General features: G+C 40.6%; 1 protein-coding gene across 2 annotated transcripts in view; it reads right to left on the reverse strand.

The window, feature by feature from the left end:
• The window catches only part of EFNA5 (ephrin A5), a 312443-nt gene that overhangs the window by 39530 nt on the left and 245505 nt on the right, over nt 1–27408 (reverse strand). For both annotated transcript variants that reach the window (XM_075067138.1, XM_075067137.1), the window contains exon 2: nt 22064–22356. In XM_075067138.1, coding sequence (XP_074923239.1) covers nt 22064–22356 — 293 coding nt within the window. The remainder of the gene's footprint in view (nt 1–22063; nt 22357–27408) is intronic.

A 27408-nucleotide genomic window follows, 5' to 3' on the forward strand; every position in this document is an offset into this window, starting at 1 on the left:
GTGATGTGCTGGCAACATTCATCAGCAAAGTCCTCAGCAGCTCGGGCTCCATTTCTTACTGAAATCACGCGGCAGACTCACAATGGCACCAAACGGCTGAAAAGGGAAGCGATGCACCATGGGTCATTGGAACAGGAAGCAGAATGACCCGCACCCTTCCGTCCCCTTCCCACAACCCACAGCGCCAAAATGGGACGAGGTGCTCTGTGGGATAGCTGCCCACAATGCACCACTCACAACAGTGCTGCAAATGCTGCAAATGTGAACACACTGCAGCGCTGGCCCTACACAGCTGTACGACCACAGCTGTAACTACCAGCGCTGCAAAAATGTAAGTGTAGCCATGCCCTTAGTAAACCAGTCACTAAAAAGGTTTCAAATCACATCATGTTCATAATTAAATACACATACAGAAGTCCAAACTGGACTTTCTTGTACAGTTATATACAATACCGTTCCTCTGTTAAGAATGCAAAACAATTACATATATCTAATTATGTTTGCTCTCACAGGATATTGCCTTCTGTTCCTTTTAAGAGCCCTCCTTCTACTTCACACTACTGGAGTCACTTTACAAGCTAAAACAAGTTTAAAAGCATTTCAATTGTAATGTATTCATTTTATGAAAGCTTTCATTGCTGAGTTTTATGTTTGAACTTACATGACAATATCTGTTGCTTTACACACTTTTAATTCGGGGGAGGGAGAGGGGAGGAGTGGAATTTCCAGAAGTTGGGCAGGTGTGCATTTGGTTTGGAAATATCATATCCTACACTTGGACAATTTATGGCTGGGAATGGCACACAACCTTGTGGAAATCTATGCCCCTGTATTAAAATGCAACTTAACTCCAAGTTTTAAAAATATAATCATTCTGTTCTTTACAGTCCATATAGTTCAGAATACTTTCTCTTCTTTTTCTCCTAAATTCTTAAGTACAACAGTATGTTCCAGCGAACATTTCTTTTTAGCTTACGCTATATGTGACTCAGGATAATTTTAATAATCCTGGCCAGCATCATATCTTGTTGGGACAGCATAGAGTGTTCGGAAAGTTTCCCTCCAGTCATTAGTTTATGTGGACCTCATTGACCTCAGTGGAGTTACTCAGAAGTTACACTAGTGTAACCAAGTCTGGACCTCCTCAACTCTTATCTTACAGGAAGTGTTCAGCACCTCACAGAATTGGGTCCTAAATCAACTGAAAAAGCTGCTCTAAGAGGTAATTTTGTATATTACATATTAGAGATGGTTAGCAAAAATGTTTTTCTCCCATGAATAATTTCACTAAAAACAAAAAATTTGCATTTATGAGAAAAATTAAAATCTGAACTACTTTGGTGGAAAAACAAATATTTCAATTATGCCTCATGGAAGTTAAAGCTCAGGTGACACGCACATTCCTCTGGTCAGACTCCCTGATGAGACTATATCTTCCACAATGTACCATGCTTTCTCCTCTCAGTGAGGGGAGGTAATACATGATGGTATTTACATAGCCGGGATGGAGAAGGAGCCCAGACAAGCCCAAAGAGACAAATGGGCACCTGAACTACATCTCCATTGAGGCACCAAGGTGGCATTTCAGAATCGAAGTAATTCAATTTTCAACTGAAAAACAAACAAAAAAAAAAAACAAAAAAATTGGGGGGGGGGGAAGGTTGGGTTTTCACTTTTTCAATAAAATGAAATTTCACAGAAAGGAGACTCTTTTCACACACAAAAAATTGTTTTGTCAAAAACTAACTTTCTGTCACACACAGTTTTGACTGAAAACATACACACACATTTATAGACACAATTTGATGGAATGATATATACAAAGTCCTCAACAATTAAAGGTTACAAATAATTTGTAGTTTCTAAAAATGACACCACAGCTTTTAAATTAAAATCTTTAACTCAACATCCATCTTGAGACATTACGTTTAAAAATAAATCCCTCAATGAAGATTTCACTTATATTTATGTTAATCAGTCCAGCAGATCTGCTCAAACTGTCACACCTCACCATCACTAAATTCATCAACTGTCCAATACCAATCAAGAGAGGTTGCTAAACTTCTTGCCACTAGAGTTTCAATTCTCTATGAAACAAGCCTTTCTACTCAGGTGTCTAAATTTTGTGCTGAATAGGAGCCTCTTTTTTTACAGTTCTAATATCAGACATAGTAGGTTTCTCTAAGGAATAACACCACTACTGGTGATTTTATCATGCCCTTTTCTTGTGAAATATTTCACTGAAAATAATTGGAACTTAATGATGCTTCAGAGGAGTTTCTAACCAAGAAAAAGAAATAATAGGAAGGAATGTTATGTTTGAGACTACACTTTCATTTCGCAGGGTCCTTAGATGTCCAATGGGAACTGTCAGAGCCACTAATCAATTAATTTTCTAATCTCTTTATAATGAGTTTCTTTCCCCCTCACCGTTGTTTGTCTCTTTTGTAGCAAGCAGTTGATTTTGTGTGTGTTTGGTTTGGTTTCCTTCCTTTTCTACCGTCTTAAAACATAAGAGCACAGGGGGAAAGGGAAGTTAACCCTAACAGAATAAGATACTGTATGTCTGTTCTTTAATTTGTTGGAACATGATAAGTCTCAAAAAGTAGTATGCTAGGAAATTGATTTTGCCTGTACAAGATATATAAAGTGTGAAGGTCATATTGACAGTCTGCCCCGCACTGCTCTTAGACAGTGCGGGATTCGTTCTACCCTCTTTCTTATCATTCTGGTCAGATCCACATATTCTGTACCATTATTCCTGGACAGTTCCTACAATATTCTACAGAATTACTTGCAAATGTATAGCATATTAAATAGCCTCAGATTTTTTTTCCTAGAGCCATAAATTTGGTATCTGAAGCATTCGTGAGAAAAGAAGCTGGAGGGTAAGGGGGAAGAGAAGGGAAGAAAACGCATAACCATGAAGAGGAAATGATCCAGCAATTGCTAAAATGGCAGCTAAACAGACATCTTGCTTCTCTTATCTGAATACTAGACTTGCCAAAAATTAAGAAATGTGGGTCTGGTTTGATGTTAATTTTAGACTGCTTTATTGATTAACCTGTTTCTGTTCTTAAAATGAATTACACCATCTTGTCTCTCCACTGTATAATTTTATCAAAGAGCCGTCAAATAATGCCAGCAGTGATGCCCTGCACTGAAGGGGAATGTATAGTAAAACACAGTTTTCCACAAATGAATTGCTGAAACCATTAATCTTTATCTAAGAGATCATAATAACAGGTTTGTTCTCAGTGGCAGGGGAAAAAATGTCTTCCAGAAAGCACTTTGGCAGCCAATCTGCTTGTTAATAAAACTTGGAGAAACATTTGTGATTAATATAAATCGCTAATTCCACTTTTAATGCCTAAATGTGACAGAGACCAATTTATACAGTTTTGCTTGAGCTACCACTGAGTATTTCAAAGTGGGACCGTGCACAATGTGTCATCATATTGCTGCACGTTTCTGAGGAAAGCTAACACAGGTACAGTGCTATGTATGAGGAATCTTGTCAATGCAAAACTTTCAAACCACACCTTCAACAATTTATCACTCTGCTTTGGCAGAAGCAGAAGGTTGATATTCAAAACTACCTACTAACTTCTCACTGCTAACACGTTGGCATACGTTGCACATGAACAAGAGTCATTTAAAGTACACCTGGGGTCAGTGAGGGTGCTGCTGGTGCTTCCTCAGCAGCATCTTTTTAGTTCCGTGACTATCATATCAATCGAGGCACCCATAGGCAACAATTAAAATAAGGAGAAAATGGGGTGTTCTCCAAGTCAAGTGGGGGACACACATCTTTGTTGGAAAAAGACAGGTGATAGTTCTTTAAAATTTGGGAGTGGGCTGGAATGTGTACATTCCACAGGATGATACCATATAGCTGCCAAATAGTTGCTTAACTTGCCAGTTAAAGTTAGAATCCAAAGGAGATCCAGTGGCCTCTAGTTTACTCCATTAGTCCCTAGAGCTGGGTAAAAAGTGGGTATCACCAGTGCTCAAAAAATAAATAATAATTAATACCTATGTCTCCAGAGATCAATACAGACATCAAAGATCAATACCTAATTGTTGCTCTACTGTAAATGAACTTTAAAAGTATTCTTAAATAAACATTATTGATCTTAAGTTTTAACAGAATTTTTTTTTCACGCACATATTTTCCAATACGGTCCACTCCTCAACTGTTAATAGAAAGCAAGCATGGAAGAACTGACAATTTTTATACTTTTTATGACTTTTCATAACTAAGATTTATTATACCAACATCCACCTATGTCAGGTGTTCAGGCCTCAGCCACAATTTACTGTCATCTTCCTCCTTTGAAGTTAGTTTCATTTCTCTCTAAATATACCTTTTCCATCTGCATTTTTACTTTCTCAAGTCTTAAGGAAACTGACTTGTCAGTCTGCTGCCATCCTTCTGGCTGCAATATGCTCCTATGGACTTTTGGCTAAGGCAATCCTTCCTTTTATTTTGTTAGTATTATCAGAGGAGCCTAACAAAGTTAAGCCCCCGACTCCCAGTGACTTTCAATAGGAATTGGGTACCTACCTCTTTTAGAAACAGTAGCCCCTGTCCATACACATTATTTTTTGCCTACTCTGTGTACAGGAGATCAGGCTGGGCCCAGCCAACACATATGCATGCAAGGGAAGGAGAGGGCAGAGGAAGCTTTTCTCCCCATTGCTCCCATGCGCAGGGGCCAGGCACCCTGTGTTCAAGGAATGCAAAGAACTCCAGAGGGCTACCGTTGCTAGGCACCCCAAGAGAGATGTGGGAGAAGGGCAGGGAGCCATGTCATAGTTTTACTCTCCTGTGTACTTAACTGCAACACTGGCCAGTTGCAGAGAGAAGTAAATATGCACCTTTCCATGATGCAGCGGTGGTCACATTCCTTCCATGCTCTCCAGGAGGCACTCGGTCTTGAGGCACAATGTCTCCTCTAGCTTCTATTGGGGCAGTTCACCTCAATACTACTGCAAAAACGGGGCTGTGGTTATATGTCATAATCCAGCTCACTCTTTTGTAGTCCCTTTCATGCTCTACTTGCCAGTGTAAATAAAATGTTTCATAGAAAGAAAGCATATATGCACCATTTTAATTCCATCCAGTGGGTCAATGGGGCATCCTGGACAACTGTGGGGCCCTGAGCCACAAAAATGGGTGCCCCTAAGCCCCGACCTGCTCTGTCCGGCACTCCTTCTGGGGAGAGGGGTCAGGCTGTGGGGGCTTGCCCCACTCCACCCGGCACTCCTGCTGGGAGCAGGGGGAGACCCCACGCCCTGACCCCATTCCCTCAGCAAGAGCACAGGGGATGGGAGCGGTGGAGGATAGGGGGGTCTGCAGGCAGAAGAGGTGGGAAGGGTCTCCCACATATTCTGGCTCAGGGCCCCACAAAAAATTAATTCATCTCTGATTCCACCAAACCAGTAGGGAGAGTCATCTTAAAACATCAGGTTTAAACAAGGAGGAGGAAGGGTGGGAGCTACCACAAATGAAACAGACAAATTAAAAAAAAAAAAACGTCAAAATCCTACATGTTGACTTCCACAGGATGTGCCCCTATAAATCTGTCCAAAGCGTTGCAAGGTAAGCAGTTTCCCAACCTTTCCCCAAATAGATGGCTGGAAATATCACAGTCCGAGATCATGTATATAGGCCAGGGTAATACTTACTCTAAGCTAACTGAGTTTGGCCTAGTCTTTGCTTGATATGAGTGTTGTCGTGTGGACTTGTTTAAATAATGCTTACAGCTATGTAGGATAAAAATAATGTTTTGTACTGTATTGAAGGACAGACTTGTCTATCATGATGTTATTATAGTGTGCTTTAATGAAGGAGAATGATATTCCAGGCATTTTTTCCCATTAATGCATAGAACTTCATAGAATGACCATGTAACTCTTATATGAGTAATTGTGGCAAGGCTGGTCCCAGAGAGACTAGTGGGTGAAGTAATATCTTTTATTGGACCAGCTTCTGTTAGTGAGAGAGACAAACTTTCGAGCCACACACAGCTCTTCTTCAGGTCTCCTAGTGTCACAACACTTTCAAAAGATGAGCTTGGGAGCTTAAATTCGTAGTTCTGCAAGACATTAAAAATCATGGACTGAACAGACACACTGGATTTATGGCTTATTACAGTGGTTCTCAACCTATTTACCATAGTGTGCCACATCCAATGCAGCAGCTGTGTGCTGACTGGGCCACAGGTTGAGAATCACTGGCTTATTACAACAATCTGTAACCCACCCTTAAGATAATCCCTTTTAAGATAATCAGTAGCTTCTTAACACACAAAATGTAATGCCAAAAAGTCTCTGTACTGGGGGAAAAAAGGAAAGTTCCTGTATGGCATAAGGTGACACGACATGGAAGTGTGGACAGCAAAAGGTACGTAAACTGCAGTCTCTGCATGTGTATTGTGCAGGTTTCTCTAGACACAATGCTTAATTATTGATTAGGTGGTCATTATGCAGAAAGGTATAAATATGCTAGAGTGTAAGGTATAGTTGAAGACTTATAGAAAAAATCCATCATAACCCTAGAAGAAGGTAATTGATCGATACCTTTTTTGTATAACTGTCGTTCACTGCTTTTGTAGTAATTTGTAAAACACAAGACTACACTTTTGGTTCAAATAAAGGTTTGAATTAATAAACCTGAGTGTTTCGGCCCCAACTGTGTGGTAATCCTCATCCAGCAGCATTTTATACGCAACTGCTACAATTAAATTGCCAGTGCTCTTTTAATTGATCAGCATACTGCCATTTTGATTATCCTTCACATAATCAAGATCAAGGTACCCCCAGCAGATCAGCAACAACAAAGGCATTCACATTACCTACGACCAGTAGCCATGGAGGCCTAGTTAACTGTGTGAATGAAGGTCAGACTCTGTAGTAGGTATGCTGCAGTTTTCGATAGCATTTCAAGCCATTCCTAATTCCCTAAAGAGGGACTGATGTCTAGCTGGCAACACTACTTCATACTTAGCATTAATGATCTACAATGCAAAGAAAGCCCTACAAATCTTTAGGGGTATGCAAAGCTCCTTGGGCAATAAACTGGAAGTTTTGAGGGTGGCTTACATTACACCTTCCCAAAGAGAGAAAAATGTGAGACTGCCTGCAGGCTTGAAGATATTTTTCAGTATGCAAGCAGTCTTTCTACAAAATTGTGAATAATTCTGGCTGTAAAAAGTCTAATTTGAGGTGATTTATTTTGCCCCATAAAGAACTTGAGAGATAATATAAACCTCCCATGTGGCTATATGACACCCTTTTAACCCAAGAATTACATGACACACAAGGTAGGTGAGATAATATCTTCTATTAGACCCACTTCTGTTGGTGAGAGAGACAAGCTCTTTTTCAGCGCTGCCAGCATCACAGCAAATGCAAGGTGGAACAGATGGTTTAGCATAAGTACTTAGCACATATTGTAAGGGACTATTCAAGGCAGAGTAGCCCATTAACACCTCTGCAGTCAACGACAAAAAGAGGGGTTCCTGGGTTACAGACTGATGTAGTAAAGCGAGTAGTTCTCAACCTGTGGCCCAGTCAGCACACAGCTGCGGCCCATATGACATCCTCAGGGCGATATAGGTGGCGTTGGATGTGGCCCACTATGGTAAATAGTTGAGAACCACTGTAATAAGCCATAAATCCAATGTGTCTGTTCAGTCCATGATTTTTAATGTCTTGCAGAACTACAAATTTAAGCTCCCGAGCTCATCTTTTGAAAGTGTTGTGACACTAGGAGTACCTTTCCCAGACCTGAAGAAGAGCTGTGTGTGGCTCGAAAGTTTGTCTCTCTCACTAACAGAAGCTGGTCCAATAAAAGATATTACTTCACCCACTAGTCTCTCTGGGACCAACCTTGCCACAATACTCATACAAGAGTTACATGGTCATTCTATGAAGGTCTATGCATTAATGGGAAAAAATGCCTGGAATATCATTCTCCTTCATTAAAGCACACTATAATAACATTATGATAGACAAGTTTGGCTCAGTTTAAGCCATTCGCATCTCTAAATCAAAGAAATCTATATGTTCATATTTTTTAAAAAGTCCAGCAGCCAGTTGTTCAGAACACAGAAATCTCTGTTTATTGTTTGGAAGTTATTTTGTTTTGGTCCTTCAATTGTAGTCATGCATATATATTATGTCTAACATGACACACCAACAATATCAACCTAAAATGAACTGGCTCAATAAGTTAGTCTGAGAAACTAGGAGACTAACATGCTGATGACATGGAGGCAATGGAATATAAACACTGTTATTCCAAACATCATCGGTGTGTTATTTCCATCTCTTCTGGCATCTTTTCTGTCTTACAAAATACAAATATGCAATACAGAAGCTCATTAAACTGGTTTCAGTTAGCTCAGAAATCAAATTACTACAGCGATACAGGTTTATAAATCACAGCTTCTTTGAGGTAATAGTAAACAATACTCTCCGCTTTTACGATTCCTTTCATCCAAGGACTGTAAGTGTTTTACATACCTTATTAATCTCCTTACATCATCTTTGTAAGAGACAAAATATCATTACAAAATAACTTTACCGATGACTGAAATGCAGCCACCTCTGAAGTGAAAAGAGGTAGCTGTTTTACATCACACAGCAGCACAAAAACCTTTTTACGCCAGGAAGTGATAAAATCAAAATAAAACTGCAGGAAGAATTTAGGTAGACAATAAAATCACTCAAGTGCTGAACTGGTCAGGACACCAATGTGACACTACACCCCCATAATCTTAATTGAAATATTGTTATGATTGTAGTATAAAACACGGTTACTCACCTTTGTAACTGTTGTTCTTCGAGATGTGTTGCTTATATCCATTCCAGTATGTGTACGCGCCGCGCGTGCACGTTCGTCGGAGAACTTTTACCCTAGCAACTCCAGCGGGCCGGCAGGCCGCCCCCTAGAGTGGCGCCAACCGCCGGTTCGGTCGCTGAACTGTGGAGCAGGAGTCGGCAAGCTGACCTCACCCCTAGCTTTTCCTCGTTATCGCGTGCGTATAGTTTACAGTTATTTGTAGTTTATTTAGTAATGTATATATGTTGTGAGTTATAGTTTTGTTGTGTATATAGTAGAGTTAGTTAGCGGGTTCGGGGCTCTAGCCCTCTCCCACGCCGGCCCCCCCCGGGCCCCGGGGCCCCCCCCCCCCCGAGCCTGGTTCGCCGGGATTCAAAGTGTGCCTCAGCTTGTAAAAAGCTGATGCCCAACCAGTGATCCCACGACGCCTCGCTTAAAGTGCCTGGGGGAATCACACATCCCAAGAAGTGCGCATCTGCAAAGGCCTCCGGCCGCGGACTAAGAAGGAGCGAGACGCAACGCTGCGGACGCTTTATGGAAGCGGCACACTTCACCCGCACCGTCGCACCCTTAGCCTAAGGAGCGCGGCTCCGGCACCGATCCCCTCCGGCATCCGCGAAAGCGCAACATACAGCGCCCTCTCCGCAACGGTCTTGCCTGGGAAGAGGTTTCCTTCTGTTCTCTTGATCTCCCGGCTAAGCAGCCCCGCGAAGGAGCACCCGCTGCCGAACACTGGCCGCCAAGGGGCTCGTTGATCCGGGCCCGGGCAGGGTCCGTCATAGTCCTGATCTCTTAGCTCTCGCGCCAAGATCTGGGGTTGAGCTGCTGAGCTCCGAGTCCCGTCTACGGCCGGCCGTAGACGGGACTCGGAGCTCAGCAGCTCAACCCCAGATCTTGGCGCGAGAGCTAAGAGATCAGGACTATGACGGACCCTGCCCGGGCCCGGATCAACGAGCCCCTTGGCGGCCAGTGTTCGGCAGCGGGTGCTCCTTCGCGGGGCTGCTTAGCCGGGAGATCAAGAGAACAGAAGGAAACCTCTTCCCAGGCAAGACCGTTGCGGAGAGGGCGCTGTATGTTGCGCTTTCGCGGATGCCGGAGGGGATCGGTGCCGGAGCCGCGCTCCTTAGGCTAAGGGTGCGACGGTGCGGGTGAAGTGTGCCGCTTCCATAAAGCGTCCGCAGCGTTGCGTCTCGCTCCTTCTTAGTCCGCGGCCGGAGGCCTTTGCAGATGCGCACTTCTTGGGATGTGTGATTCCCCCAGGCACTTTAAGCGAGGCGTCGTGGGATCACTGGTTGGGCATCAGCTTTTTACAAGCTGAGGCACACTTTGAATCCCGGCGAACCAGGCTCGGGGGGGGGGGGGCCCCGGGGCCCGGGGGGGGCCGGCGTGGGAGAGGGCTAGAGCCCCGAACCCGCTAACTAACTCTACTATATACACAACAAAACTATAACTCACAACATATATACATTACTAAATAAACTACAAATAACTGTAAACTATACGCACGCGATAACGAGGAAAAGCTAGGGGTGAGGTCAGCTTGCCGACTCCTGCTCCACAGTTCAGCGACCGAACCGGCGGTTAGAAAGAAGGAACTGAGGAGCGGGCGGGCCGGCAGGGGTATATATCACCCGCCATGGTGGCACCACTCTAGGAGGCGGCCTGCCGGCCCGCTGGAGTTGCTAGGGTAAAAGTTCTCCGACGAAGTGCACGCGCGGCGCGTACACCTACTGGAATGGATATGAGCAAGCACTCGAAGAAGAACTAAGATTTATTTTATGCAGGATGGGTCCTGTGAGGTATCATTGGAAAGGTTATGATTTACTGAATATGATTATCCTATTTGTAGACATGTATCCTTTTTGTATCTAAACGTAGGAATATTGACTATACATCTGTACTGTAAAAGTGTTTGCACCTGGGGAACACCCACCAGACAGAATGCAATCAGTCTGGCTGGCTAGCTGGGAACACATCAATGGACCTTAGGGAGAATAATAAGTTTTTGAAAATACTAATCTCCCACCTTCCTAAGAAGCTTTCCTGGGATGCTACAAACCATCTCTCACTCCTAGTTGCTTTGACACTGCAGGGTCATGAGTTCAAGTCAACTAATACAGGACTCCATGATAGAATTCCCCTCTATTCGGCACTGGTGAGGCCACATCTGGAGTATTGAAAAGATTTGGACAAATTGGAGAGAGTCCAGTGGAGGGCAACGAAAATGATCAGGGGGTTGGGGCACATGACTTTCGAGGAGGGGCTGAAGGAACTGGGCTTGTTTAGTCTGCAGAAGAGAAGAGTGAGGGGGGTTTGATAGCAGCCTTCAACTACCTGAAGGGGGTTCCAGAAAGGATGGAGCTCAGCTGTTCTCAGTGGTGGCAGATGACAGAACAAGGAGCAATGGTCTCAAGTTGCAGTGGGGGAAGTCTAGGTTGGATATTAGGAAACACTATTTCACTAGGAAGGTGGTGAAGCACTGGAATGGGTTACCTAGGGAGGTGGTGGAATCTCTATCCTTAGAAGTTTTTAATGCCTGGCTTGACAAAGCCCTGGCTGGGATGATTTAGTGTGTGTTGGTCCTGCTTTGAGCAGGTGGTAGGACTAGATGACCTCCTGAGGTCTCTTCCAACCCTACTCTTCTATGATTCTATTCTTCCACTGGGGGCGGGGGGAGCCACTGTGAAAACCAAAGGATTCCCGCCATATGTAAAACCTAATTAAGGCAGGGGAGTGACATAATCAGTGTTGGTTCTTCACTGAATCCCCACCCAGGATGTCTGCTGTGAACATCTGAAACAAAGAAACAAAGACAAAAGGGTGGGGGTGATGGAGGAAGGACTGAGCACAGGCTGGGAAGGTATCTGGCCTGTGAAAAAAATATCTGGAATTTTAAGCTGCAAGCAAGAGCAGCTTGCCTTCAAGAACCTCTGCAATCTGCCTAAAACAACATTTAGGGTGAGAAATTACTACTTGTAACCAGTTTATTTAGTATTTTAAGCTTATACTGTGTTTTTGCTTTATTTGCTGGGTAATCTGCTTTGATCAGTTTGATATCCTTTATAAGCTCTTAAAATATATCTTTTGTAGTTAAACTTGTTTTTGTTTTCTCTAAAACCAGTTGGTGGAATTCATAACTGGGAAGAAGGGAAAAAGCTGTGCATATCTTCCTCCACTTTGGGGAGGGGTTGAATTTCAATCAGCTTACACTTTACAGATCTCTGTGCAGTGCAAGATGGTATAATTTTGGGTTTACACTCCAGAGGGGGTATGCACTTGAGTGCTGGGCAATTCTCTAACTGAAGTCTTCCCATGCAGTACTGATTTCAGTGTCTGTGTCTTTCTGCAGCTGGGTATGTCCTTACCCGTGTGTACGTTGGAGGAGGCTTGAGGGCCTGGCTCAGCAGGATAGTGTAAGGGAGGCCAGGTGGGTGGAACAGGCAGACTCAGTGATATCCCAGTATATCCTATGGGATTGTTAATTACTATAAATATTAAGAACCTCAGTTTTACATATCTAAATGACATTACCCTTCAGAGCTATAGCGCTCCCTAACTCTACATTGAAACATTGGCTTGGTATTTTCACTCAGGCAAGAATGTCACCTATTGAATCACCAAGCACCTAAATGCTACTCGGAGGTCTTTTATCCAAGTACTAATCAGTCCCTCCCTTGTTAAGTCATGGGATTTGATGGAATCACAGATATAACAAAATTCAACATGTACTTTTTTCCCCTTGAGACAGGTTGGCTTTCTTCCAACATTAGATGAAAAGAAAGAAAAAAGCTCCCCCTATGCTCTCTTTTAATGTCCAGTATCAATGGAGCATATAACAGTGGAACGCAACATAATTCATTCATCCTCCTACAGGGGTCAAGACCTTCTACAATATGCTCATGAAACAGTTTTCAAAGTTGCCGATGTGTTGTGTATTCTTTCCCCCTTAAGTGTCTTAATAGCACTTGAATTTCTGAAGCATATGAATGCACATAATCTTCTTTCAACTTATCTGAAACACGTTCTCTTTGAAAAATTCAAACAATAGGGACCAATACATCTGTGGGTTCTCTCAATTTTCTTATATGGATTTCTCCTGAGCACCAAATTATTCAACAGCTTTTAACACTCCCTTTGAGGATTTTAAGAACACTGCCAACGTCAAAATCTGTTAGTCTCTGGTGACTGTTCCAGCTTGATTTTTTTTTTTTTTAAACAGACTCAGCACTTAATTCTTCTGATGCTTTCTAATAGCCACTAGTCTTTTAATCTACACACCAAGCTAAGCATGAATTCCCTTTTAAAGGTCACCTTGCTCGTCTGTCTAATATTATCACACCAAAATAAAAAAAAATGTATTTTTTCAACGTACACATTTATCAAACCCTTCCAATTGCTTTGATTTCACACAGAACATCTCAAGTGATTTGGGTGAACCAGCTATCAAAGACAAGACTTCTACTCGTGTGGCATGTCTGAGCCCACTGCTGTCAATGTAGCATCAGTGTTTACGCTGATCAGATCTTGATTGAAAAGTTAATAGGGAGCCTAGTAATAAACAATTGTTTCCTCAAAAGACAAGTACTATTAACACATTTAAAATGTTTTAAATTCCCTCGGTATTCCTTCCTAATGTTCTTTAGTTAACCTTAATTTCTTAGCTTTTGGAATACATTCATAATTCTCAAAAAGATGCCTGGGGAGACATGACAGCTTTAAAAAGAAATTTAAAAACTCAAACAAGTGTAGTCTTCTTGGCTTAATTGTAGGACCTTTAAAATGAAGGAAATAAAGCCAACACCTTTTATTACAAAACTCTCACTGAACCCCCAGACTAGTCTTCATTTTCAAAGTGAAATAGCTGCTTTTTCAGGCTGTAAATTTTCAGCCCGAATTTTACCAGATTTTAATGACTAATGAGCTCAGAAAAGAAACTACAGAAAAAAGTCCTTTTAGATCTGTACAATGTACAGAATTTACTGGTATTCGTATAGAAAGGTTAACAGTTTTTGTATAATACCGTCTTGTGACAGTTGTATTTTCTCATCAGTGGAAAAAGAAAGACAGTCCATCCTCATATATGGACACTGTTGGAGGCATAAATATGAATGTGATTCACTAGGGAGTACTGCTGTAAAACAGCACAAACTAGCATCTCAAGAAAGGATGAGCACCTACAGAGATCACAATGAAACTAAATGGCTTTTCAATTAATTTCTTACACATCACGCTTCAAGACAAGAGAAACGATAGGTACTGAAAAAACATTTTAATTAACCAACATTATCAGTGTCCTGCTGGATTTTGCGAGTGCCTGTGTTTTCCAAGGTTTGGGTGCTGCTACTTCAGACAGTGGGTTCTGAATATCAAGAGTCTTAAAAAGAGAAAGACAATCAAGAAAATCTGAATACACCCCACATAGGTATGCACAGATCTCCATGAGTAGACCTTCACTTAGCCATATTTTATCCTTCTTTCTGCTGCATAAGCACCATTCTTCACAAGTGGAAAAGCCAGCCCTGATGGAGTGAATCCAGATTCCATTGGGAGTAACAACCCCTTAAATCTTCTGCCTGCTCTGACATAAGTCTTTAGCCATTTGGCAAGGATGACAAGGCCATAAACTTAATGCTTCTTCATGGGGACTTCAAAAGGAAAGCCATTGGTGTGGAAGATTTGTTACTTAACAAAATAAAAAGGAATGGCTCTGTCGACATTAAGATAATGTTAAAAAGTCTTTATAATACAGAAGAATTGTAACAAACATCGGTGACATTAATTTACCACATAATGCTGTATTTGGACTCTAATTTGAGAAGTAGTGCCAGAAGACTGCAAAGTACCAGTTTTACTCATGAAAAGCCACACAGAAATTGTTGAACGATAGAGTAGCCAATTTTTAACAAGGCGACAGCTCCACAACAGTTTAATGGAGAAATAGAGCCTAGTCATTCAAATGGAGGTTTATATTTTTTCACAATAATGTTAAGGCTTCAGAGAAGAATTAATCAGTATTTTACCTGATTTCTAATATTGGTCATATCTGTGAACATCAAGGGCCCAATTCTCATTTACACTTAAGCTATTTTACACCATTCTGGAAGTGAAAAAGGGCCTTAAAGTGGATGCAAATGTAATTTATACCCACTACCAGGCACTTTGCATTGTCAGAGTGATGTAAAGTGGCCTTAGTATAAATGAGAATTGGGTCCCAAGAGATCTAACTTTATAGGAATGAGAGATTATAGAGAAACCATGTTTTCTAAGGGAACTAAATATGAAAAAATGTACTCCACCGATATTATTAGTTAGCTATTGCTGTGCCACTACTGCAAGAATTTGAGAATATCTATCAACTGATTTCCTTAAAAAGGCCTCATTATCTCTGCATTATGAAAAGATAGTGATCTAATCTACAGGAAGCCTGGGTTGACTTCCAATATTTTCCAAGGTGCAACACAGTAGACACACTAGCTTCTCTTTAGTATCTCACTTTCCAACAGGAGCTTGCTCATACAATTCAAGCTGGGAGCTAGAGCAATTCTGGGCTGGTATTGCCACACAGTACTTCACAGACAGCAAATTTAAATGTAGAGATATCAATAGTTGTCCTGGTGACTTTCAAACTAGCTCTGGAATCCTAGGATGTATCAGGGCAAAAAGGATAACTCTGATTTGACCTGTCTTGATTGTTTTTACTAACTTGATTTCCTGGATTGAAAGGACAGTGTGTTCTCATGGAGTGCCACATCTTTTAATTATTTAGTTGTAAATATTCTCCAAATAATCTCTGAAAGGACAAGATTGCAGTCCCTAATCCTCCCTTCTTGGCCCCTCATCACATAAATCCAACCCTGTTGCAGAGCAAGAGGAGGTCCCTCCCTACAATCAAATAATCCTATTTCATTAAATCCTGTGCCTTATTATAGAGAACATTTGCCCAGATACACTTTTAGTCTGTACAGTGCATCTGTGAAAGTAGGGAGCTCTGTGATCCTTCTAATATAACTCTTAAAATTAATATACAATAGAATAGACTCAGAGACCCAACTAATATGCTGTAGGTTATGTGGTTTCCCACTAAATTGCTCTAGCACAGCTTTACAGGCCAATATACCACCTTGCCTCTCCACCTCTTCTAAAGGATCAAAAAACTCCTGCAATAGCTAAAACAATCCTACGGGATAATGGCCACGTTGGCAATTTGTGAAGCTTTGCCAGGTTCTTAGTCATGGAAAATTATTTTGCTCTTTGTGACTTACCTTTCCATGAGAATAGGGCAATGCCCTTCTTGTTCTATTTGTTGGTCTCTATTTGGACATACCGAGCTCTGGTACCAAGCAGATCAGACTGTTAGACTCTCCTGGACATTTCTAATGCCAACCTGATTCAGAGATTTGAGGATGCTTCTCACCATGAAGGATAAATCTTTTCTGATTTTGTATTTGTGACACTTAGGCACTGAATTCTTGGCATGGTAGCCTCAAGGTCTAATCCAGTATTTGCATACTTTACAGCCTTCACTGGGGTTACACCCACTTACACTAGGACTGAATTTAGGAATCTATCTTTCTGTTACATCTTTCACAACAATAATACCTTGAATGTCACTACTGCATAGTGCTGTTTTTGGTCCCTCCTGCATCCCACAGAAAACATATTAATGGCTAACATTTTCTAAAAAGTCTAATTGATTTAGGAGCCTAGGTACCATTTTCAAGTCACTTGGGCACCCTAATCCCACTAACTTTCAATGAGACTTTAGACTTCTAAGTGCCTAAGTAATTTTTGACAATGAGGATAAGGAGTTTTTGAAAATTTTGCCCTACAAACCTAACTTCACAGAGATACGGTTATATTAATCTCCTTTACCTTAGGACAGTAAATAGACTGGCAATCCAAAGAGGTATGTACAATATCATGCTAGGTAACTGTTTTTACCTGAGTAGGAATACCCATCAGTACACACTAGTAGTAACAAGCTCAGAAAGACTACTAAATTAATAGTTATTAAGGACAGAATGTACCATTAGATCATTTAGTAGGACCTCCTGCATAAAACAGGTCACAGAATTTCAACTAGTTACTCCTGTAATGAGCCCAGTAACTTGTGTTTGATTAAAGCATATCTTTCAGAAAGTCATCCAGTCTTGAGCTGAAGGCTTCAAAGATGAAAAAGCCACCACTTCCCTTTGTAATTTGTTCTAATGATTAAATTAACTTCAGTGTTAAAATGCATGCCTTATTTCTGATTTGAATTTGTCTGGTTTTAACATCCAGGCCTTTCTCCTCTAAGTTAAAGACTCCTTTAATACCTAGTATTTTCTCCCCATGAAGGTACTTATAAGCTGTAATCAAGTCACTTCCCAGGCTACTTTTTCATAACTAACCAAATTGAGCTTCTTATCCAGCCGTCAAATCATTTCTGCAATTCTTTTGTGCACCTTCTCCAATTTTTCAACATCTTTTAAAAAAATGAAGGCACCAGAACTTGATGCAGTATTCCAGCATTCCTGCCAATGCTGTTTAAATATTTAAAATGACCACCCTTCTCCTACTCACTTAGGGTGACCAGAGAACATATGTGAAAAATCAGGAGAGGGGGTGGAAGGTAATAGGAGCCTATATAAGAAAAAGACCCCAAAAATGGGACTGTCCCTATAAAATCGGGACATCTGGTCACCATATACTCACTGCTCCCCTGTTTCTGTATCGTAGGATCACATTAGAAATTCTTGCCACAGGATCACACGGACCAGTTGTGGTGGTGTTCGTCCACTATGACTTCTAAATCCTTTTCAGAATCATTGCTTCAGAGTCACAGTCACCCATTCCATGCGTGTTGCGTGCATTCCTTATTCCTAGATGTAAGATCTTCCATTTGGCTGTGCTGAAATGCATTTCACTTGAATGGGCCAGTTTGCTGAGCAATCCACATCATTCCATATGACTTTCCAGACTGTCTCATTATTTGCCACTAAGCCAATCTTTGTGTCATCTGTAAATTTTATAGACTTATAGACTTTAAGGTCAGAAGGGACCATTATGATCATCTAGTCTGACCTCCTGCACAATGCAGGCCACAGAATCTCACCCACTCACTCCTGTAACAACCCCCTAACCTACGTCTGAGTTATTGAAGTTCTCAAATAGTGGTTTAAGACCTCAAGTTGCAGAGAATCCTCTAGCAAGTGACCCGAGCCCCACGTTGCGGAGGAAGGCGAAAAACCTCCAGGGCCTCTGCCAATCTGCCCTTGAGGAAAATTCCTTCCCAACCCCAAATATGGCGATCAGTTAAACTCTGAGCATGTGGGCAAGACTCACTAGCCAGCACCCTGGAAAGAATTCTCTGCAGTAACTCAGATCCCATCCCATCCAACATCCCATCACAGACCACTGGGCATACTTACCTGCTAATAATCAAAGATCAGGAGTGATTTTATAGTTACTTCCACCTCACTGATAAAAAATATTGAAATATATTCAAGACAAATCTGTATTCTGAACCATACAAAACCCCAAATGTTAAGGTCACTTTAAAACTTCCCTCTTCCTTATGTTGTTTTTTCCCCTTTCTGCTATTAGTCTGCAAGCTCTCTCTGTTTCCCTCCTGAAAGAAGTTACTCAAAACATAACAATTTCATGAAACGTTCAAGCTCTTTGGGGACACCTCACTCACTGAGTATGTTCCATCTTCTTGTGTTTGCTTTTGCTTCAGGAGTAACAATAATAATAAAGTATCAGAGGGGGTAGCCGTGTTAGTCTGGATCTGTAAAAAGCAACAGAGAGTCCTGTGGCACCTTACAGACTAAATAGACGTATTGGAGCATAAGCTTTCGTGGGAGAATATCCACTTCATCAGATTCTCTAGACTGATACTTGACTGCATATTTATACCTGCCTCTGGAAATTTCCACTATATGCATCTGACGAAGTGGATACTCACCCACGAAAGCTTATGCTCCAATATGTCTGTTAATCTAGAAGGTGCCAAGGACTCTTTGTCAAATAATAATAATGGTCCACATCACATGATCTTTACTTGGTTTTTAGTCAGGCTAACACACTCTACCCTCCAAAGATGAAGAAGGACTGAGCCCCATAATTTGATCCATTATATTTTCCACTAAAATTACCCTAATAAACGCTGTTGTAAGTAGTTAGGTTTATGGAACTAAACTCCAGTTAATAAACTTTTCCCCTTCCAAAAGTAAACCCACTTAACTGGTATTTTTCTGGTATGCAGGTTTATATTATTGAAGTCATCTCTCAAATGCAAATAGAGATGATCTGATTCAAAACATGTAATCTAGGATTTCTAGATGGGGGAAATAAAGGACAAGAGATCTGATTCCATGCTACTGATACACGTTGGGTGCCAAATGCCAATGAGGACATGGAGCAATAAAGGGAAGCAATATTTCATAAAAAGGATGGTTCAGGTAGAAAGAAAATGATTGGTTTATGGTTATTACATTTCCTGAGACTGGTGGAAGTAGGAGGGACAAAAATTGTCCTTAAAGCATAAGGCAGGAAGACTGATAATGGCTCTTATTTAAAAATCTTTGCAAATAAATACTAGGGAGTGTGAAATTTAGCCTAAAACTACACCACCCCAGGCAACAGCTCAATTTCCCCTTTCTTTCCAGACTATCTAGTCACTGTACAATTTGGATCCAGTTTCACAGAATACAACAAGCTGAAAGCTACTAGCCTTCTGTCCTTGGACAGTATGTTTATAAAGGTCAAAATTTTTGGATCTGATGAGTAGATGAAATATCCCCCTGCAGAGCAATGAGCATATTAACCGTTCAGACAGTAAGGTAGAATGCTTGTTTCTGTGGCCTGCACTGGAGGGCATGCTGATAACTTCACGGAAGAAACAAGGAACTGTGCTATCACCTTGTTCTTTCAGCACAAATTTGAAGAAAAAAATATCATGATGGAAAACTGTTCTTTGAGAATCTTCACGTTTAATTGTTACCACAGTATATAATGCTTCTCTGAGATAACTGTATTAGCTACTGCCCACAATGATGAAAGAATGAAGAGGAAGAAATATTCCAACTATAGCAAAGGAGAGAGAATGCTTTTGTCTCTCTGAAACATGGCTGAAAATCTAATTTCACTGAATACCAGGCCAATATACTATTGGTAAATGGACATCTCCTAGCTGCTAATTTTGTGCTATTTTACCTTTCATTAAAAAAAAGTAATTCCAGCTAAACTCACTTGAACAGCATAAAACTCTTGATATTTTAAAGCTCTTTGAAACAATTACTTTGATGGGAACCCTTGACAGTTAAATGACTCAGTTAAATGAATGTTACAGAAGACACATAATGATTTTTAGTGAAATATTGAATTTAACCTCAAATGAGGAAAACCAGTCATAAGTAATGTGGGTGCATTTGAATAATAATGTCTTGCTTATAAAGCACAATGGATTTTGTATTTTCTGATAATCAGGCTATTAGCTAGTTAGACCAAGTTGAGATTTCTCGACATTCTTGTTTGGTTTTCACTTTTATTACTGTTTTTTAATCTAGAAAGCAAATGAGGAGGTTTGAACAATTTGTGTGGGATGGTACTTGTACAGCATTTTATTGCAAAACAATCACATGATGCAAATTAGAATTCCTTCCTCATCTTATATATCCCTGCTTGTTTTCTCAACATGATTTTTAAGAAGGAAAAAATTTACCCAAAAAACAAATCTGATGCTTACACGGGGCCTGATGTTGTATTCTTTAGTGAAAGAAAACTCCTTCGGAAGTTAATGGGCAGTTTTCATGAGTAAAATGATTCAAACAATGTGTATTACATATTCTACAACATTCTCCACATAGCTATGATTTCCTTTTTTATTCACTTACAAGATGTGAAATAGCATCAGGCTTTACATGTTTTCTCGTGACTATCTCAGGGAATCAGTACTGAAATGATAAAACTGTTAGTTCTTTTTTTTATTGCACTACAGCACGAGAGAGAGAACAAGGTAGTATTCTTGTGATGCTGAAATCCCTCTTATTATAAAACTTTATTTGATAGGGAGGAAAGGAAGCTGAAAACAATTCACTACGAGCACACTTCCCTGTAGGTTTAAAAAGGAAAATGCTGAAGAAATGAGGCTGAAAAACAGGAATGCTATGTATTCAGTTTCTCTGGTGAAATGAGGTGGAATGCCTATTTCACAGTAGAAAGGCCATCTACAGACATGAAGGCAATATTTATTGAGAGCTATAGCCCTGTTTAAAGCTTTTAATTCCCTTGTCTGACACTGAAAACATGGGAAAATATTGCAGTTGTAATACTGGAAGCTTGTTAGGAAATGGGAAACTTCAGGTACATAACCAGTTGATGAAATGAGCTATTTGTTGGAGTATCAGCCAAACAAGATAACTGAAGGAGTGACAGCTATCCAGATTGGTTATGAGATCATGAAATCCCAGTTAGCTCAACTTTCCAGTTTTAGCCTCCTGATATTTTTATTCCTTTATCCCCAGCAGTTATCTTGCCTCTCCTCTAGGTTTCCCTCCTTCCTCATCTCTCTCATGCCTAAAGAAGTATTAGTGCAGGTCTCCTTGGAACACTGCTTGCAGCACACAGCATTCACCATCACTTTTTACTGATGTAGGTGTTCATTCATGCTAATTTCCTTGGAACCTGCTTCCACTGCATTCCATATCCCCCACAATTAAAGAAATAGCTCCTCTGAATAAAGTTCTCTTTGGCTTGATGCAAGAAGTATTCACCCGAGACATTATTACTTCAAACAATGTTGGCACATGCAGCTATAACACATTCAGGGTATACAGAATTTCCCTTCTGATGATGACGATGACAACACGGGTATTTCAGTCACAAAAATAAGAACAGTTAGGGACTTATGCATACAAAGTTAATTATTTTTCCCTGACAATTTTTATAATGTTTGAAAAACTATACTAATATCTCTAGCTTTAAATGTCAGCAAAAGTTCATTGAACAGGCTGACATGCTATTTCATGTGGGGAAAAGAAACTGCTTTTAATCTAATTTTTACTCTAGATTCCGAGCTAATGAATCTGGGGATCCTGAAGTCTGCATTTATTAAGAGACATCTGCAGCACATATAGGCTGGTCCTTTGCAGCTCCATAAAATATAGGTGAAAAAGTTAGCCTGGTTTCTTACATCTGTTGTGCAACAATGACAAATCTCCATATACTCACAGATGTAGAAATATTCCCGGCCTGGCCTGAACTCAAATCCTAGAGAGAAGGGAGTGAAGAGCTGGAATTTTTCTGAGAACTTCAATGGTCCATTCGGGGAATGTGGCCGATTACATTCCCACCTCTTGAATCCTTTGGAGGTGTGATCGCAGGAGCTATAGCCATCGAAGTTCACCATGTAAAGAACATAGCGTTCAGTCTTATCTTCTGGCACCGAATCCTCATAGTGAGGGCAGAACACATCCAAATAATCATTGATGCAGACATCAATGTGGTAGTCTCCCCTTTGGAATCTAAAATTAAATGAAACATGAAGACAAAAGATAGAGTTAACTCAGGATACTTAGCTACAGATTTCTCTTTCTAGGATGATAACGTCATTACTTCCACTTCATTTCAGTTCAGCCACATCATTCACTTTTAAAAATAATCCTGGCCAAATTCACTCCTGGTGTAAATGGATGCTACTCTGTTGACATCAGCAGAGTAGTACCTGTTTATGCAGTACCATGATCATTCACACTTTTCTTCCTTTACCCTGTAGAATTATCTTCTTGCTAATGTACACTAAGTTAAAGTGTATTTTCTCCTGTGCTTTTCTGAAGTTTTTTTTTTAAATTTAAAATTAAGCAAAAAGAGGAAAAGAAAGAGACAATGCAGTAGGTTCACCAAATCAGTCTCACTATACACATCAACAAAGACACAGACGCACAAAAATCACCAATTCCCACCAAATCCAGCAGTAATCACTTCTGTGCTACAAGCTGATTTGGCAAAAGTACTTAAATTGACTACAGCAGCACAACTACGTTTACTTTTCTTCATTACTGGCAACACTTTGTCAAGATGGAAAAAAGCCTGGATTGCTTTTTAAAGATATTTGAAAAGCAGTGTAACTCCACTGCCAAAGTACACAGAGGAGATATTGCCATGTTCAGATAAAAGGATTCTGGGATATGAATCATCAGCACTCGGCCTAACCTGACAGTTCTGAATGAGAGCCAGATGAGAAATGTAGTGCAAGGCAGTGGCCCAGATGCACTCCTTTATATTATTATTACTAAAGATTCTTTGGACATTCAAAGGAGGAGGTTTAGCACGTGTTACTTACTTTGCCTTTCTAATGCCCGGCATGATTTGTGGAAGAAACTATGAGAAGAAATTCAACATCTCCACGTGAGCCCACCCTGATACATTTAAAGATTCCACAAATCAACATCTGTAAGTCTGTCAATGGATGTGAACTTCCCCTAGGGCAACCAGTGCAACCAAACACTGACCCATTCCACTTCAGACTGACTGCTCATCACTACTTGTGGCTTCTTCCTTTGACTGCTACAGTTGTCAAGTGCACCACAGAATGATAACGGGATAATGACAGGTTTAACTAGAATACTTCTTTTCAACTGAAGGGCATTGTCATAGCTTTTCTACTCAGATCTGAACCTTAGAGTTCAGAAAATGAGATGCTAGCATGAGTCCTCTAAGCTTAATTACCAGCTTAGATCTGATAGTGCTGCCACCAGCCAGGAATTCCAGTGCCTGGCTAACTTTGGTCTCCCCAAAACCTTCCCTCCCTTGAGATTTGAAAAATCTTGTTTCCTGATTGGTCCTCTGGTCAGGTGTTGTTCCCTATTCTTAACCCTTTACAGGTAAAAGAGGCATTAACCCTTAACTATCTGTTTATGACAGGCATATTTTAAATACCTGATGAGCTTGAAATCTGCCACCTGGGTCCTTCTACCTAATTTCAGAGAAAAGCAATGATCTGCTGGTCCTCCAAGGAAATATTCAGAGCAAACTATATTTTGTCATATCCCTACAATAATTTTGCTTCAATACCATAGATGCTTAAAGGAAAAAGCCTGAAATAGCTATATAATTCTAGCCAACACACAGCCTCATGGTTTCCTCCCGTAATATGGAAAAGTCTTTATGAACTACAGCCATTTCAAACAAAATCTCATCTAAATCATAAGTTGTATCCTAGAGGTTACGAACAGAGATATCTTCTGTATACATAACTCAAAAGTCCAATTTTCCCAACAATCTCCTTATTTTTTTCTAAAATTCTATTTTTTAATGAAAAAGAAGAGTAAGAATGTGCCCTACCTGGCTTTAACCATTGTACAAGTGTAATGCTCACTGGCTATGAGCTAAGGCTGTAGAGCAGACTCATTTAACTCTCTCTCTAAGTGGTCTCGGTGCCACTAGATTGGACAGACACCACACCCAGAAAGTGTGTGGGTTACATACTTCCCCTAGCTGAGGAAGCGTGTCCTGAGCTTCAGTGTCTTCCCAGTTGAAATCCCGGACGAGCCCCCTCTTGTAACACTGACTGACCCCAGGCGGGATCGAACTGTGGATCTCTGTATCTTAGTGCATGAGCCTCTACCGCATGAGCTAAAAGCTGTTAGCTAAGGTTGTAGAGCAGACTCATTTTCTCTCTCTCTAAGTGGTCTCAGTGCCACTAGATGGGACAGAACACCACACCCAGGAGGTGTGTGTGTTACACATGCAGACACTGCAAACATGCAGATACTGTAAACTTTCCTGCACTGTTATTCACCAGGTTCCTTGGTACTAGACCTCTCCCAAATAGAGAGGGACAGTTATGCTTTAGGGATGGGAGCTTAAGAACCACGGCTATGGTAAATGGGTATGATATAAATAAAGAGATACATTAATAAAAATCTGTAATCTAAACTTCATCTCTACTAGACATGAAAGATCTGCTCCATCTAATATTTTAAATGTTGAAATTGTCTAATCCCTTTCTAGTGGTGTCCTTCCATTTTATTCCTTTGAACAAAAAAACCCCCATGACCTAACTTTTCTCCTTGACCATTACTTTTTAACAGAGATGACCTCAGTGCTTAATTTGTAATGAAAGAGGTGCTGGGGCTTAAGTTGGGTGGCCAAAGAGCGGTGGCTGCTGGTTGGGTGTCCAGGTCAGAAGGCAGGGCAGCCACCAGCAGCAGTGCAAAAGGGTGGCATGGTATGGTGTATTGTCACCCTCACTTTTGTGCTGCTGTGAGTGGCAGTGTTGTCTTCAGAGCTGGCTGGCTGGAGAGCAATGGTTGCTGGCTGGGAGCCCAGGGCCATGAACTGCCAAGCCTAAAGGAGTCCAGGCTCAGCCCCAGCAGAAATTAAGCACTAGCTGAACTTCCTTCTGCCTCTAAAAGTCATGGACCATATGGTCCCCTTCAAGCTCTTCAGTTTACTCCCATGTCACTAATATGGACATCTGGAAATGGAAAGCCTTGAAGGAAACACTAACTGCAAAGTAGATTTCCACTGAAGTGCACAGCTAAGTCATAATTTTTCTCTTGGTATTTTTTTTCATCACTTTTCCCTACAGTGTCCTTACTTTCATTCCATAATCATTTGCTATCGCCAAAAAGCATTCACATTTAAATGTCTGAAAAAGGAAGATGATGGCACATATTTAAAGTGGTGTAAATTGGTCTTTAACTGATATTGCTGGCACAACAGTAAACCTGCTTCAGGGAAAACATATACCAGACATTTTATCAAGCAACCGAGTGAAGTCTCTTCCCTCCATAAATATAGAAACAGCAACACTGAAAGGAGACAGAATGGATACTAGAGAGGAAGGAAGCAGACAGGACGTTTATTTCCTCTCCCGTAATGTTCTGTGGGATCCAGTAACCAAGCTAATGTGAATCCAAGCTAAGTGGAACAGAGGCTCACTGGATTTTCAAAACTTATTTTATTTTACCAGTGAGGTTGCATAATTTCCAACATGCCTATCAGAGTATATTAAGACCACATTCTCCCTTCTTCAATTGCCACATTATGCTCAGAAAGGGAAAACAAAAAGAGAAAGGACGCTTCTTGTATTAAACAGTTAAGTATGCTTATTAGTAACTGGCTAATCTATCATCTAGAGGCCTCAAAACTAGAAGATGAAACAGCCTTTCAAGAACCCTAAACTGAATCCAAAGGGAACATATTTGACATTTACCAGCTGCAAACCTAATATTATTAGTGTGAAACCAAATATTGGAGTGAGACAAAGCTTTGGCTTTAAATAAAAGCATATATCAGCTCCTGTTAGCCAACTGCATATAGAATACGGAAACAGAGAGAGGGAAGGTGGAATTAGTTTACAAATATGTTTTGAGAATTAATGAGAAAACAGCAGTCTGTGTTTATGTCATAACAAGCATCTTCCTCCTCCCCCACTTCTGTCCTTCCTTTCAGCTCAGAATGTAAACCTTATGCTCTCCTACTGTCACTCCCAAAGCTAGAAATGTTCTTTTAATTTTCCTCACGTCAGCCCTGATCCTGCATTGGGATCCACTCATGTGGACCCCCATACCCAATTAGAGCCATAGGGTAGAGCTTTATGTTCACAGACCCAAGACAGGATCAGGAGCTAGATTAAGGAGAAAGCAGCCATGGCTACTTTGTCTCAAAATTGAATGGGGGGAGGGGGACATGGCGGGAGACGACTCTGCAGCCAGGAGGGTTCTGCAAATATTCCTTTTGTCAATAATGCCAATTTTCTTTTTATGCTTTCTCTTACACACAGCAAAACATGTCTATCCTTCAAATAATTAATCTTTATTTTCTGTCACGTGACATTCATTCAGTGCCATGGAAACTTACATACTACTGAGCTGGCTAATAGGCTGTAGGCTAAGAGGCATTAGAAACACAAAAACAGATAGCTAAGTACCTTCTAACCCAAAATGTCTCCATAACCTACACATACCAGTTCATTACACAAAACTTAAACTGATACCGCTATAGAATAGTTGGGCAAAACAACAGACATAAGGAAACTTAATTTCTCAGATGCCTCCTGTTTTTGTTTTTTTTTTTAATCCTCAAACCAGAAATTCAGGACACAGTGAAAAAGCTACACGACAATTTAAATGACAGATACATGATGCTGACAAAAATGTTTTGAACCTAATTCTGGTGCTCTGCTTATCCATTAAGGCAAATTCAAGCAGATAGTCTGTGCACATGCATTTTTTCACAATTATAAATTCTGAAGCATAGGCAAGCCTCATTTTGAATTTAATAACTGTTGGCTACTAAAATAAGAAATGATTTATTTAACTAGATATTTAGACTGAAATGGTATTTTGCATGCTGCTCTATGTCACTTTCTTTTCTTTCTTTCCTTCTTTTAAATAAACAATATAAAAACCTGGTTTAAAAAATAGCACAACTGACATTAATTGCCCATTATCATATAGATGGATAAAAAACTGCATTAGCTTCTGTTTGTTGCTTCTCCCATACAAATCATATTAGTCATATCCTTTCTTAAATACTTATTCTACTAGCAGCTCCTCTATTTCAAACTG

The sequence above is a fragment of the Chelonoidis abingdonii genome, chromosome 6, assembly GCF_003597395.2.
Source record: "Chelonoidis abingdonii isolate Lonesome George chromosome 6, CheloAbing_2.0, whole genome shotgun sequence".
Classification (NCBI taxonomy): Eukaryota; Metazoa; Chordata; order Testudines; family Testudinidae; genus Chelonoidis; species Chelonoidis abingdonii.